The 15,398-nt window shown below is 44.9% G+C and overlaps 1 protein-coding gene across 9 annotated transcripts in view; it reads right to left on the bottom strand.

Annotated features, from left to right (window-relative positions):
- Positions 1 to 15,398, bottom strand: part of NAV1 (neuron navigator 1) — a 381,557-nt gene that overhangs the window by 35,428 nt on the left and 330,731 nt on the right. For all 9 annotated transcript variants that reach the window (XM_044000374.1, XM_044000373.1, XM_044000375.1 and 6 more), the window contains 5 exons: positions 7,393 to 7,531; positions 5,249 to 5,546; positions 3,729 to 4,419; positions 2,331 to 2,774; positions 1,682 to 1,723 (listed from right to left, as the gene is read on the bottom strand). In XM_044000374.1, coding sequence (XP_043856309.1) covers positions 1,682 to 1,723; positions 2,331 to 2,774; positions 3,729 to 4,419; positions 5,249 to 5,546; positions 7,393 to 7,531 — 1,614 coding nt within the window. The remainder of the gene's footprint in view (positions 1 to 1,681; positions 1,724 to 2,330; positions 2,775 to 3,728; positions 4,420 to 5,248; positions 5,547 to 7,392; positions 7,532 to 15,398) is intronic.

Here is a 15,398-nt window from a genome sequence, read left to right as displayed (position 1 = left end):
GCATCCAGGGTGTAAATGGTGCTGGGAATTTGGATGAGGCCAGGGGAGGGAGGCTGGAGTGGATCTGGTTTGAGACAGACAGCACGAAGGGATGGGTCCTAGTGACGGCCCAGGTCTGCCCAAGGGACTGTGGGCATCGCAGTCCCAGAGTGAGGCCATCTGCTCCCAACACTTATTTTACAGAGGAGCTGGTTGGTGTTGGAAGCAAGATCTGAACTACGACCTTCCCGTCCAAGTCCAGTTCTCTGTCCACTCTAGCAGGGTAGGGATGTAGGCCCAGAATCCCTAAGGGGCTGCAAGAGGGGGAATTAACAACAACTAGCATTTATGTGACACACTTTAAGGTCTACTAAAGAGCTTTATAAATGTTAGCTCATTCGATCCTCGTAACAATCCTGTGAGGAGGTAGGTGTTGTTATCAGCCCTATTTTCAGATGAGCAAACAGACTCAGAGATTAAATGACTTGCCCTCATTCACATGTAGCTAGCAAGTGTCAGGCTGAGGACTTGAACTCATTTGATTCTGAGACCTTTTCACTATAGATCATGTTGTGGTTACATGGCTACATGTGGAATATACCATTTGACTATTGATCATAGGAACACCACCACTCATTTTAAAGTAGCATCAGAAGGTAGAAACAGGAATACCTCCACAACTAATTGGCCAAGTGGATAAAGCACTGGGCTTGGAGTCAAGAAGACCTGAATTCAAGTCTAGCTTCAGACTCTTACTAGCTGTGTGACCTTGGGCAAATCACTTCAACTCTGTTAGCCTCTGTTCTCTCAACTGTAAAGTGGAGACAATAAAAGTGTGGTTGTGAGGATCAAATGATTTATTTGTAAAGTTCTTAGCACAGTGCCTAGCACACAGTAGGCTCTTAATACTTATTTTCTCCTTCCTTCCCTCCTTAGTTCCTCCTTCCCTTCCCTCCTTTCTTCCCTCCCTATCTCCTTTCCTCCTTCCTTCCTCCTCCATCCCTCCCTCCCTCCTTCCCTTTCCTTCCCTTCCTTCCTTCCTTCCTTCCTTCCTTCCTTCCTTCCTCCCTTCCTTCCTTCCTTCCTTCCTTCCTTCCTTCCTTCTTTCCTTCCTGGTTTACAAAGCCCCTTTCCTTACAACAACCTATGCGTTAGTTAGTAGAAGTGTTATTATTTTCATTTTGTGGGAGAGAAAACAGGCTCCTGTTTTTCATTTCTAGGTCCAGTGTCTTTCCCACCAAACCATGCTACCTCAGACTAGATAACCCTCTGACCATAACCACTGACTCACCAGAAGGCCTACTGTGGATCTGGCTAAGTAATATATCTTTTATGGTCATCTGAATTATACCAGACAGTTGAATGTTTTCTTTGTTCACAAGGTCTGGGGAGAAGGATGTAATAATTCTCCCAGAATAAAATCAGATGGCATAGGTGAGAAGGGTGTGTTTATGGTCTCAATTAAATTTAATCAACATTTATTAGTCACCTACCATGTGCAAATCACTGTTTATCCTGCAGAAACATGTTTTTCCTCTTACCAGGAAAGAATGCTTCATATAGGACTGACTCATAAGTCATGTAGACCAGGCAATGGGTCACTAAACCAGCATATTGGGGTTGGGGTAAATGGAAGGAACTGTTAGGAGTGAAGGCAATGAGGTCGTAGGAATAGAAAAGACAATAGTGTGTCCAGAGTTACCTGAGCCCCTTCTTGGGAAGTGTATTCCGATCTCGCTGATTACTGTGGGAATGAAAGAACAGAATGTCACATATGTTCAAATCAGTTCCATTTCGTGCAACAAATATTCATTTGGCACCTACTGTGTACATGGCAGTAGGCTGGATGCTAAAGGAGATTCAAATGTTAGGTGCTGCAGTCTAGGAGGGAGAAGATGTATATATGGATAATGTACAAAGAGAAAGCATGCAAAATGCTGCGCATTAACTCAGAATATGGCATTTGTAACTGGCTGAGAGATTCACTGCAGGTAACTTGGACAGACCCTGGAGGCTCCTGAGCATCCAGATTTGATAGAACAATGAACTACTTTATTTCGTAAACAAGAAGGAAGAGAAAAGGCCCCAGAGAGTGTCCTGGATGATTTCCCAGGAGGGTCTTTTTACTCTTGGGAAGGCTAAACACTCTACTAGGATTAGGAAGCAAGGCTTAGGTTAGGAGAACTTCACTGGAAAGTAGGGCAATAAAGGACGCCAGAGGTGGGGGGACGGGGGATGGGGATAGGGATGGGGAGCAGTCAGTTACTGATTAATCTGGCAGGTAGGAGCAAGGGCCCAGGTCCAGGTCCAGGCCCAGGCCCAGACAGCCAGCTCCCCTCCCATTCTCTTACCTTTCCAACTGCCCAGCTCTTGGGCTCCCACTCCAGGTCAGCTCCCCTGCCTCTTCCTCTGGGGGTGCAGCAGGGGGTACAGGCGTGGTGGGGGCAGGGGTACTGCTGGGGAAGGCACTGGGCAGGCTCATTGGCATCTGGAGCGACTCCATACTCCTGTGCAAGCCAGAGAGCTTGGGATACATGCGGGGTTCCTTGGGGACATTGAAGCCGCTCATAAGCTCCAGGCCCTGAGAGAAGCTGGCTGAGTTAATATTGAGGATGGGTGCTGGGCTGGGAGTGAAGCAAGTGGGGAGGGGAGCACCCGCTGCCGAGCCTGTGGGATGGAGATCCGGGATCTTGGGGGCATGGACTTCACTGGAAGATGGGAGGTCCAGACTGTTGGAATTGACCTTGTCCAAGTTGGCCAAAGAGGGAGGCTTAACAAAACTCTTGGATGTAGCCCTAAGGGAAATCAAGTTAAGAAAACATCATTTACTAAGGGTCCCAGCCCCAGGCAGACCCTGTCCTGGGTGCTGTTGTGAAATACTGGATCCTGACAAAGGAAAAAGATAGTACACACCCAGAGGAATAAATAAACTCTTTTATGAAGAACCCTGCACATTAATATGGCACAAGTCACAAAATTTGGGAAATCGCATGCTGTAGCTGAGAAAATGCTGGACTCAGCATCAAGAGAACTGGGAGTGATTCCTGGCTCTAACCCTGGACAAGTTGTTTACTCTCTCCATGCCTCTACTTTCTCATCTATAAATGGGGTTAATAATATTTGCACTAAATTATAAAGAACAAGCTTGATCTCAAAGATGAGAGCTAAGACTTCCCCTTGTTCCTTTTCAGAGGCTGGGGTCCAAGGGTATGGAGTTTGGAATTTAATATTAGATTTAAAAAATCTGTTGATTGGTTTTTCATTTTTTTTTTTTAGGTGAGGCAATTGGCGTTAAGTGACTTGCCCAGGGTCACACAGCTAGTGTTAAGTGTCTGAGGCCGGATTTGAACTCCGGTACTCCTGACTCTAGGGCTGGTGCTCTATCCACTGCACCACCTAGCTGCCCCTGTTGATTGGTTTTAAATGATTTCCCCCCTTCCTCTTTTTTCTTTTAAAACACACAAACCAATTTCTTTGTTGTCAAAGGACGGTTCTCTGAGAGAGGATGGGGTGGAGATATATAGGAAAATCAAGGTGATGAAAAAAATAAAAGATTACTAAAAATCTATTTAAAATAATTCAGTTATTTAGAAAGAACACATTAAAAATGATAATGCTTGAACTGATGCTCATAGGATTGTTGTGAGACAAGTACTTTTTAAAAAGCTGTAAAGTATTGCTATGCTAATGTGAGTGGTTGTCATCATAGGGCCAGAAAGAGAGAAGAGGAGAGGAATGAATGTTGGTACCTGAGTGGGGTTGGTGGCAGCTCTGCAATCTTGGTGGCTGGTGGGTGGCTCCCTTGATTCTTAGGGGTACTCTCTGGCGAGCCGATGCTCTTCAAGGAAACATTGTCTGGGTCCAAGGCCACTGCCTTGGCCTTGGCTTTCTCCTTTTCCCGGTCTGTCTGGTTTACTGGGGCCGGGGTAGTCCGAGCCCCCGGAACCTTTGAAGGTTCCTTTAGCCTTGAGGTTGAGAGGCCTCCCTGTTTGGTACTAAGGAGACTAGGATCAATGCTGCTGCTCACAGGACGGGGTCCACTCCTGCCGGTCACGCTCATGGAACTGGACTTGGCTGGTCGGGGCAGACTGCGATATTGGATGTTGGTGCGGGCCCCAGGAGCCATGAATCCGGGCTCGGTGCTGTTGGAGACATCCAGGCTGGTCTTACGCCCATTCACTGGCTTGACGGGGATGCCCGATGACTTCTGGATCTTACTTAGAGTGGCTGAGCCACCTGCTTGCATGACAGTGGCTGTGCCTGTGGCCGGGGGAGGCTTCTTATAGCCAAAGGAGCCTGAGGTGGAGGGTCGGGCAATGCCTGAGGGGGGCTTTTTGGCATCTGCGAGGCGGTCCCGGCCAGCATCTGAGGAGGAGCGCTGCAGCCCAGTATTCTTCACTGAGAGTTTGCCTTTGTCTGCAGCCTTCCCTTCAGGTTTGCCTGTGAGAGAGTGGGGAGAAGGTCAGATCTAGGGAATGAGGGACTGACACCTTTCTTTGAGATCCTTGCTGATCCTTTGTGCAGGTTGAAGGGACTCTGAGCAAATTGTACAGGTATAGGGAACTCAATTAAGTTTGAACAGGCAGCAGATAGGCTAAGGAAGACTCAGCCAAAGGAGGAAAATTCTAGAAATCTCCTGGGAGCACCTGCAGGATTGTTTTGGAAAGACTTCAAGTGTCTAGGTACCCTGTTTTCATAGCAAGGACATTCACTAATAGCTAGGATGGGTGGGGTTCCACACAAGAGGGCCAAGAAGGGACTAAGCCCAACAAAAGTTCTGTGAAAGGAAAAATATAAAATAAAATTAATGAGGAGGATCATGAGCATGAAGGAAACAATTGACAACAATAGACCAGAGGGAGATATTGATAAAGGCTAAAAGATATCCACGGGGCTAGTTAGGAATGTTTACAAACAACAAAACCGTCTTGATGCTGCTGTTTGATTTACCCCTTGGGAGTTGAATCTAGGATAGAAAGTTAATACCTTAGGGAGATTCCTTTCCTTGTATTTCTACATCTCTGGGATTGTGTGGTAATTTGTCCCAGTTTCTGAAAAGAGCCAAGGAATTCCCAAAGGAATGGCTGGGAAGCCCATGCAAACACCCCATGGGTTGGCATCAGGAGCAGGGGTAAAGAAGATTTCGAGTTAGTACAGACACATTTCTTCCCCACCCCCTTACTCTCTCTCTCTCTCTCTCTCTCTCTCTCTCTCTCTCTCTCTCTCTCTCTCTCTCTCTCTCTCTCTCTCTCTCTCTCCCTAGGCTTACCTGCTACTTTGAGGGCACTCTGGGCTGTGTGGGTGATGGGTGAGGTGACAGCCACCGGCGGGGTCTTGCCCTTCTTCAGGGACCCTGGTGGTCCTAGGCTGATGGGCTTCTTTAGCTCTCCACCCTTGGAGGTCTCATCACAGCTCTCTGGCCGCTCTCGCCTCCACTTGGAAGTCCCGGGCTCCATTTTAAGGCTGCCACTGTCGTATTCCAGTTTCTTGGGCCCCTTCTCCTCAGACTCGCTGAACCAGCTTAGCCCACTCTCCACCAGTGAGCGCTTTTCTGAGTCTGTGCGGAGCTGGGGAGAGGAAGAGAGGTTCAGAGAGTGAGGCCATACCTGGACTACTTGCTGGATTTAGAGATAAGGGGATGATTATAAGCAATCAATGAACATTTGTTAAGGATTTCATATTTGAGGGGCAGCTAGGTGGTGTAATGGATAAGCACTGGATTCAGGAGGACCTGAGTTCAAATCCAGCCTCAGACACTTGACGCTTACTAGCTGTGGGTGGGCAAGTCACTTAACCCTCACGCCCCCCACCCCCCCAAAAAAAAAGAAAGAAAAAAAGAAAAGGAAAAAAAAGGATTTCATATTTGCCAGTTACTAGGCCAAGAACTAAGAATATAAAGAAAAAGCAAAAATGGTCTTTGCCCTAAAGTAGCTTATAATCTAATGGGGGAGACAACATATGAATGATTTATCCATATGTCTATAAGTATGCACATATCTATGTATATATACATACATGTACAGTATCCCCCAAAAGTAAAGAACTTAAAAATTTTAAGCTGCAAGAGCTTAAAACTTTAGAGTATTTTGGAATACTCTATCTCTCTCTTCCCCCACCCCCCCCATCATCTATCTGTCTGTATGTCTGTCTCTTTGTCTCTTTCTCTCCCCCTTTATCTATCTGTCTGTCTGTCTCTCCCCCTTTACCTATTTATCTATCTCTCTACATACCTATATCATTTATATGTGTATATATCACATATACATTGTCTCCTCTATTAGACTATAAGTTCATTTATGGGAAGAACTATTTTTGCCTTTCCAAAGATTCCACATTGCTTTCTCTATCTGGAAGACCCTGTATACACACACACATAGGCACACACATACATGTACATATAAGATCCATGCAGAATAGATGGAAGGTAACCATACAAAAGAAGGCACTAGCAGCTGGGGAGTGGGCTGGGAAAGGTCTCTTGCAGAAGGTGACATTTGATTTGAGTCCCAAAGGAAGCCAAGGATTTTAGAAGGTGGAGGAGAGGAGGGAGAGACTTTCAGGCATGTGGGATAGCCGGGGCAGAGGCTAGAGGGAGGAGATGGAAGGGTATGTGTGAGGGAGGGCCGGGAGGTCAGGAAAGCTGGACTGTAGAGTGAGAGGAGGGGAGTATGGAATAAGAGTACTGGGAAAGTAGGACAGGGCCAGGCGTCAGTAAAGTTTGCTGAGTAGAGGACAACATGGTACAGATTATGCTTTAAGAACATTAGTTTGGCAGTTGCATGGAGGATGGATTGGAATGGGGAGAGATCCAAGGCTGGGAGACCAATTAGGAGCCTAGTGCAATGGTCCAGGGGAGAGGTGAGGAGCTTCTGAACTAGGGTGGTGGCTGAGAGCAGGGAAGGGAACACAGACAAGAGATACTATGGAGATAGAAACAACAGCGTTTTGCAGCTGACTGGATACGTAGAGTGAGGGGGAAGAAAGAGTCATGGATGACAAGAAGCTTTCAAACCTGGGTAACTGGGAAGATGGTGGCTCCCTTGAAAGTCCAAGGGAATCACTGAGAAAAGGGGTGGGTTTGGGCAGAAGTCTGATGAGTTTTGTTGTGGACGCATTTGAGATACTTGTGGAACATAAAGAGGGGTTCTGGTTGCCTCTCCCCATTCTAGTGCCCATAACTAGCTCCTGAAAGCTGTGAGTAGACTTTTAACTCTAGCCACATTGCAAGGCTCAGGGAGATATTTAGTGGAGTTGGCCTCCCTTCCTGACTCACTGAGGGATATGGTTCAGAACACAAGGAATGGGTCAGGATGTGTCTGTCCATGGGAGGCCTGGACTGGGAAGATGGCACTTAGCTCCTCCTGAACCATGGGTTAGAGCCATTCCAGCCTGACATTTTTCAGACTCACTTACCACTACGGTTGAATTCCTTCGAGAAGCAGTGGGGGTGGTGGGGAGGGAATTGAGCGAGGAGCTGGCATTGAATTCTTCGGAACTGAGGTTGTCTGAGGCATCGCTGAGCCCGCTGCTGATACTGCTGCTCTCATCCCAACTGTAGGACAAGGGAGAAAAGCCAGAAGGTTAAGACAGAAGCTGGACCTGGGGAAGTTTTTCAGACCCTTGCTGTAATGGCTTGTCCTTACTAGAAAGATTTACAGTAAAGCACCATCCGGAAGGAGAGGCCTAACACCACCAGAGACTGAAAGTAAAGCTTTCATTAATTTATAATTCAGGGTTCTCCTGTAAAAGGTCCAATCTCAGAGCACATACAAGAATCTAGGCCTGGCCCTGGGTAGTGAAAACTGATCACTGACTGGTACAATTTTCAGGGGGGGTGAGGATTTCCAAGATTTCCTTTTATAGAGGTTAGTTTCCCCAAACTGGTGTGCCGCTGGCTTATGCCGACTCTTCTTGGGTTGTGGGGAAGCCCCTTAATCTGATGCTTCAAATTGGTCACTTCAGATAATAAGGCCGTTCTAGACATTCTATTCATTTCCTGCTGTCTTTCCTCTATCACCCCCAGATCCAACCTTCTCCTTCCCCCAAAACAAAATAAAACAAACCTAGACACTGCCCTGGGGATTTTGTTATAGCTTGCCTGGAACCAGTCACTTCCTGGACATCTCTACCTACTCCCCTCACCCATTCCAGCTCCTTTTTTTTTTTTTTTTTAAGTGAGGCAATTGGGGTTAAGTGACTTGCCCAAGGTCACACAGCTAGTAAGTGTGAAGTGTCTCAGGTCAGATTTGAACTCAGGTCCTCCTGACTCCAGGGCTGGTTCTCTATCCACTGCACCACCTAGCTGCCCCTCAAGCTCCTTTTTAATGTGTGGTCTTTCCCCATTAGAATATAAGCTCCCCACGGGCAGGACGAGTAGTGCTTTCTGATATTTATTTCAGCACATTGCCCAGTATATTTAAAGCACTCAATAAATTACCTATCTATTGGTTGGAGGGACTTTTTATTAGTCTAAGGCCAGGTCCACATAATAGGAAACAAAAATTCAATAAACATGATGGCAGAGCTGAAGTATAAGGTTAGATGACAATAGTTCTCCTTTTCATGTGTTTCTTCTTTTCTTTGTCCTGCAGTTTTCAGCAATTGGTTCCAAGATTAAACCTGTTTATTCCAGATTAATAGTTGTCCTTTCAACTGTCCTTTTTCCTTTAAGTCAACCTCTGCCTGCCTCAGTTTCTTCAGCTCTAGCATAATAGCATCTATCTCCCAGGGTTGTTGTGAGGATCAAATGAGAGAATACTTGTAAAGCAAATGCTTGGTACATAGTAGGTGCTTAATAAATGCTTATTCTCTCTACTACCACCCCCATTTAGATTTTTAATCAGCCTCATTGCTATTAATAATAATTCACATTAGTACAATGCTCTAAGATTTACCAAGTGGTAACTGCAATGAACTTGTGAAGTAGGTGGGGAGGACATTATTCCCATTTTAGAGACAAGGAAACTGAGGCTACGGGGTTCCCTTATATGAGGTCACACAGCTAATAAAGTATGTTGCCTTTCCACATCTATAGGGTTAGTCTGCTTCCAATCCTGGGCAGAAGGATCATGTATTCAGATTGTTAACAATGGAAAACATTCAAGTCTTAGAAAGTAATCTCCTTATCTCTCCTCTGCAAAAGGAGCTAACTTTCTAGGGGGCAAAGGGAAGAGTGGGGAAGGGGTGATGAAAAATAATCTATCTCCCAGACAGAAAGGTTCATTATTATTATTTTTGGGGGGTGTGGTGAGGCAATTGGAGTTAAGTGACTTGCCCAGGGTCATACAGCTAGTAAGTGTCTTGTGTCTCAGGCCTCATTTGAACTCAGGTCCGCCTGACTCCAGGGCCGGTGCTCTATCCACTGCGCTACTTAGCTGCCTCCTTTATTTTTTTTTTAAAGATACATTTTTGGAGTTATTAGAAACCATATTCAAGTTTCATATAAATTGTGAGGCTTCTATCTGTTCACAGTCCCCCCCAGTTTATCTTTTATTTTCTTTATTTTTTAATTTTTGTTTTTAGTGAGGCAATTGGGGTTAGGTGACTTTCCCAGGGTCACACAGCTAGTAAGTATTAAGTGTCTGAGGCCAGATTTGAACTCAGGTACTCCTGACTCCAGGGCCGGTGTTCTATCCACTGCACCATCTAGCTGCCCCCCCCCCCCCAGTTTATCTTAATCTTTCTCCTTCCCCCTCCCCGTCCTCCAGGCATGTTTCTTCTCCCTGTTATGCTTTCCAACAGCAGACAGTTGAAACTGCCTCCTGACCTACTTCCCCCATGGCTTCCTTACCTCTCCCCTCTGCCCTGTTTTTGGTCTTTAGGCATATTAGGCAGGCCCTTACAGGAGTCACTTTGTGTCTCCATAGAGGCCCTATGTTCTACTGTCAGTCATGGCTAAATGCATCAGGCTCATAGTATCATGGTAGGGCTGAGAAGTTGACTGCTGGGGGCACGTGAAGGCCAAGCGGAGGTGGGGACCAAGTGTGGACCAAGGCATTTGACTAATCGGCCAATTGCTTAGAATAATAGGCCCAGGCTGTCAGAGAGAGGCTGCTGTTATATATCTTCTGTGTCTTCAGAACCATAAAGAGACCCTGTTTCATGGACTAAGAATCTGGTTTTATCTCTCTGTATAGTGTTAAGACCATTAAACTTGGAGCCAATTCAACATTAAGTGTCTATCACATGCCAGACACTGGAGGAATAAAACCAAAAGTGAGACAGGACTTCCTTAAGGAGCTTATACTATAGTTGGGGCAGCTAGGTGGAGCAGTGGATAGAGCCCCGGCCCTGGAGTCAGGAAGACCTGGGTTCAAATCCAGCCTCAGACACACTAACTGTGTGACCCTGGGTAAGTCACTTAACCCTGATTGCCTCAAACATCCAGGTCCATCTCCAGTCCTGATCTATATCTTGCCACTGGGACCAGATGGCTCCAGAGGAGAGAGTGAGGCTGGTGACTTTGCACGGCCCTGGCTCTTCTAAATCCAATTCTCCACAAGTTATGACATTACCTTCTGATGTCATGGTCCTTTTCAAGAATGAAGACAAACAATATTCTACTCGAGGGGGAAACAACATGGACACGATAAGTCAATATGAAATATATATAAAAGTACTTTCAGAAAAAAAGTACTTTCAGGAAAAGGGGGAAATACAACTGGGAGGAATCAGGAAAGACCTCACATGGGAGCCCTGAATGAAACCAGGAATTCCCCAAAGCACAGAGAGCATTCCAGGAATAATTCAAAGGCTCAGAGGTAGGAAATGAAATGTCATTTATAAGAAATAGCAGGTAACAGTAGTTTGCTTAAAACATAAAGTACATGAAGGGGAATAATATGCAACATAAGTCTGGAAAGGTAAGCTTGAGTCAGATCCTGAAGGGCTTTAAATGTTGACCATTAAGATGTCCTAGAAGAAACAGGGAGCTATTGAAGTTTCTAGAGCACGGTCAGATCTGTGCTGAGGACAGTTGCATGGAAGATGAATTGTAGAGACTGGAGGCAAGGAAATGAATTAAGGAGGTATGGCAATAGTCCAACCTAGATGAGACCTAAATTCCAACAATTCTACTTTAATAATGATTGTTTCTTAACTCTTCTCAGCAATACAATGATCCAAGACAATTCCAAAGAACTCATGATGGAAAATGCTTTCCACATCCAGAAAAAAGAACTGTGGATTGTGAATGCAGATTGAACCTTACTGTATCTACTTTTTTGTTGTTGTTGAGGTTTTCCCCTTGTGCTCTGATTCTTCTTTCACAACATGACTAATGCAGAAACATATTTAATGTGATTGTACATATATAACCTATATCAGATTGCTTGCTGTCTTGGGGAGGGGGGAGGGAAGAGAGGGAGGGAGAAAAATTTGGAGCTCAAAATCTTATGAAAATAAAGTTGAAAACTATTTTTACATGTGACTGGAAAATAATAAAATACTTTCATGATAAAAAATGATTTTGGGGGGGAATTCATTTCTGGGCTTACCATTTTGTATGGTCAGAAAGCTCTTATCTTCTGTCTAAGCTAAAGAACTCCCTCTTCCATTTATACCAATTCCTCCTGTTCTGTTCTTAGGGAAGCTGAAGGAAGATTTCTTGAAAATCTTCTTTTGGTCCCCAATATTCTTTCATTTCTAAGCTGCTGGTTTGTTCTAGTTCTCTAACTTTTCCTCATGGTTTAAGCCTTTCATTTCAGCTGCCCTCTCTCATTCTTAGACTTGACTCAAAAACCTTAGAGCTGGAGAAGCCCTTGAGAGACCACATGGTTCAAACATACTTCCACCTGTCATTTTATAGAAAATTAGGCATGATTTGGCTTAGGTGACATGGTAGCAGAACTGGAACTAGAACCAAGAACCTAACACCTATGGCTCTCCCTGTCTTAGGACTTTCTAGGTCAGTGTTCTTTCCACTCTTCCACATGCTGCTCATGTTTAATGGCATGACACCTAAAGCTGAATAAAAACTTCAATAAGCCTCTGCTCTGTTTGTGTATGGAGGGAGAGAGAGACAGAGACAGAGACAGAGAGAGAGAGAGAGAGAGACAGACAGACAGACAGAGACAGAGACAGAGAGACAGAGACAGAGAAAGACAGAGAAAAGAGAGGAAGAGAGAGAGAGACAGAGTTACAGAGATGGTGGGAGGAAGAAGGGAGGGAGGGACAGAGAAAGGGAGAGGGAGAGAGAGGTGGGGGGAGGGAAAGACAGGCAGAGGGGGGAGAGAGATAAAGACAGAGACAGAGGGGAGGGAGAGAGAAGAGAGAAAAGAGAGACAAGAGTAGAGATGAGAGAGAAGAGAATGGAGAGAGGAGGAAGAGGAAGAAGAGAAGAGAGACAAAGAAAGAGAGATGGGGAGGAAAGTAAGGAGGGAGGGACAGAGAAAGGGAGGGGAAGAGAAATGTGGGGGGAGGGAAAGAGACAGAGAGGGGGGAGAGAGAGAAGAGAAAGGAGAGAAAAGAGAAACAAGAGTAAAGATGAGAGAAGAGAAAAAAGAGAAAGGAGAGAAGAGAATGGAGAGAGAAGGAGGAAAAGGAGAGAGAGGGGGGGAGTGAGTTTACTTGTGTTAAGGTTTATCCTTTGGTCCTTAGACATGGGGGGCAGCACTGGTGTATCTCAGCTTGCGTGAGTACAAGGACTAAGGAGGCTGAAAATGTGTTTTTGTGAATCAGCTAGTGTCTGGCAAATTTTTCTTTTTTGATTTATTTTGAGTTTCATATCATGGAATAATAATCAGACACGCAAGTCACTGAAGTGCTTGGCCCAGATTTCAGCTGGTCTCATTTTAACTCAGTTGCTGGGAATAGGAGAGTGGGTGGTTTGGACATTTGGCTTGGATGCTCTGTAGTGATTTATCTAAACACACACACACACACACACACACACACACACACACACAGAGAAAGTGCAAAAGAAAACATGAGAAATAGAGTGTGGTTAATTCATTGTTCTTTACACGTCACTAGCAAGTATAATTATTAGGGGGCTGTGATGGACCTTTCCTCTGAGCTTATACCAAAGATTAAGTTCTATTCATACCCTCAGCCTTTACTCTCCCCATTTTACAGAATAAGGAGACCAAGGAGACCTGGGGAGGAAGCAAATTTGGCTCAAGGATCCCATTATGTCTCCCAGGGCAAGAACTGATCCTTGGCCATCAAACACAAATGAAATATATAATGTCCTCTTAGGCCAAAGACAAAAGAGGGCCAGTGATGTTGGGCCTTCCATCTGAATCTAATTATTAGAAATTAGGGCCTCAGCATAGGGAGAGCCCTTAGGACAAGCCTTTGGAGAGGCACTGTGGAATTCTCAAGAGCACAAATATCAGAGAACCCTTGCTTGAGAGTGACATTGTAGCTGCCTGGGGTTGGGGCTGAAAAGCCTTGCTGATAGCTGAGAACTTGGGCTTTCCTGGCCCAGGTCTCTCTTTCCCCTAAGCCATAGGCTTTGCACCTATAGTTGGGCCAGAACAAAGGTGGTTCTTTCTTTCTTTCTTTCTTTCTTTCTTTCTTTCTTTCTTTCTTTCTTTCTTTCTTTCTTTCTTTCTTTCTTTCTTTCTTTCTTTCTTTCTTTCTTTCTTTCTTTCTTTCTTTCTTTCTTTCTTTCTTTCTTTCTTTCTTTCCTTCCTTCCTTCCTTCCTTCCTTCCTTCCTTCCTTCCTTCCTTCCTTCCTTCCTTCCTTCCTTCCTTCCTTCTTTCTTTCTTTCTTTCTTTCTTTCTTTCTTTCTTTCTTTCTTTCTTTCGGGCAATGAGGGTTAAGTGACTTGCCCAGGGTCACACAGCTAGTAAGTGTCAAATGTCTAAGTCTGGATTTGAACTCACACCCTCCTGAATCCAGGGCCGGTGCTTTATCCACTGCATCACCTAGTTGTCTCTCAAGGTGTTTTTCACTGGGGAAAGTTTTAGAAATCTGAGGTATTCCCAGAGGAATCTTTGAGGGTACTCCAAGAGTAAAGAGGCAGGAAGTGTTTGGCTGTCATTTTAAAAAAGCTAAGCATGACTTTTGCTTCTGGGGTCATTTACAGATTGTACCAGCAGTAAAAGCCCCATGAAGACTCCTGACCGATCTGCCCAGAGGAAGAATGTTCAAAGGCAGGAATTCTCTCTGCTCTTTGGATCCCATCTTCAAACTGGCTGGAACTTGAGGGATGTGTTCATTCTCAGTGACAAATCCATCTCAGCTGTCTTTCTGGGTGCCTATATTACAAAATTGTTCACCCTTTTCTTTTCTTTAGTTGCTCAGGTTATTCTTGTAGCTCAGATAAGGTCCATATTCCAAGATCTAATCTACCCATGGCCTGTGAATCCCCTCACCCAACTGGTTATTACAACCTCCTCTAGCAAGCTTCTGCATAGGGTGGGTGGTACAGAAGGTTAATGTTCTGCCTAACTGGATTATGCTGGGAAACAGAGGGTTAAACATGGCCAACCATGTGGAAAGTTAATCTCCAGGCCTATCAATCAGTTCCTTTCTTGGGATCAGCAGAGAAGTGAAGATCAGGGATAAAAGAGTGGGTGCCTGGGGAGGAGGGGGAGGGGCTGGAGAAGCAGCTCCACTCTCTTTGCCCAGAGCCCATGGGGATGGGTACCACATGGTTGCCTTAGGGACAAAGGGGTAAGGGAGTAGGGTCCTGAGTCAATTCCACTGCGGTATTAGGGTCAACATTCCCTTACAGGTCACTGACTGTGTAGGTTAGTGAGGTGCCAGAGGGGACTCTGGGAAATTTCTGGGGGACATAATGGAAATGGGAGGGAGGGAATGGATCAATATAATTAAATACACTGAGATAGTTGTGCTCTTAGAGCAAGGTCTTTTGGAGCAGCAGCAAAATGTATTAGACACAGTATGCAAATGCCTTATAGGAAGGACTTCAGCACTAGGCTCTCGAGCCCTCACACTATCTCAGAAGAAGCCAGGTGGTATAGGAAATAAAGTGTTGGAGTCAAGAAGATCTGAGTTTGAATCCTGCTTCAGACACTTACCAGCAAATCACTTAAGCTCTCTCAGCCTCAGTTTCTTCATCTGTAAAATGGGAATAATCATATCACCTAGCCCATAGGGTTTGTGAGGATCAAATGAGATAATATTTGTAAAGTGCTTTGTAAACCTTAAAGTACTACATATACGTTAACTATTATAATTTTTAAATGAATAATAATAAAAGAATTCTTTCCAGAGGGTGCCAAGAAAGCTCATGCTAAGACCTGAAACCTGGAGATGTGATGGCTAATATCCTGCACACTCTATAAAGAGAGAATGCTTAATCAGTGAGCAGAAGGAAGTATTGTATCATCCCTTCCAGGAAACTGAGGTAAAGGGAGAACAGGGGTGAAGTGATTTGCCCAGGGTTACACAGCTAGTTAAGTTTCTTGAGGCCATATCTGAACTCATTGTATTGCTTTTTTTTTTT

Source organism: Dromiciops gliroides, chromosome 4, assembly GCF_019393635.1.
Source record: "Dromiciops gliroides isolate mDroGli1 chromosome 4, mDroGli1.pri, whole genome shotgun sequence".
Lineage (NCBI taxonomy): Eukaryota > Metazoa > Chordata > Mammalia > Microbiotheria > Microbiotheriidae > Dromiciops > Dromiciops gliroides.
Note: the sequence above shows the minus strand (reverse complement) of the source record. Positions and strands in the feature narration are given on the sequence as shown.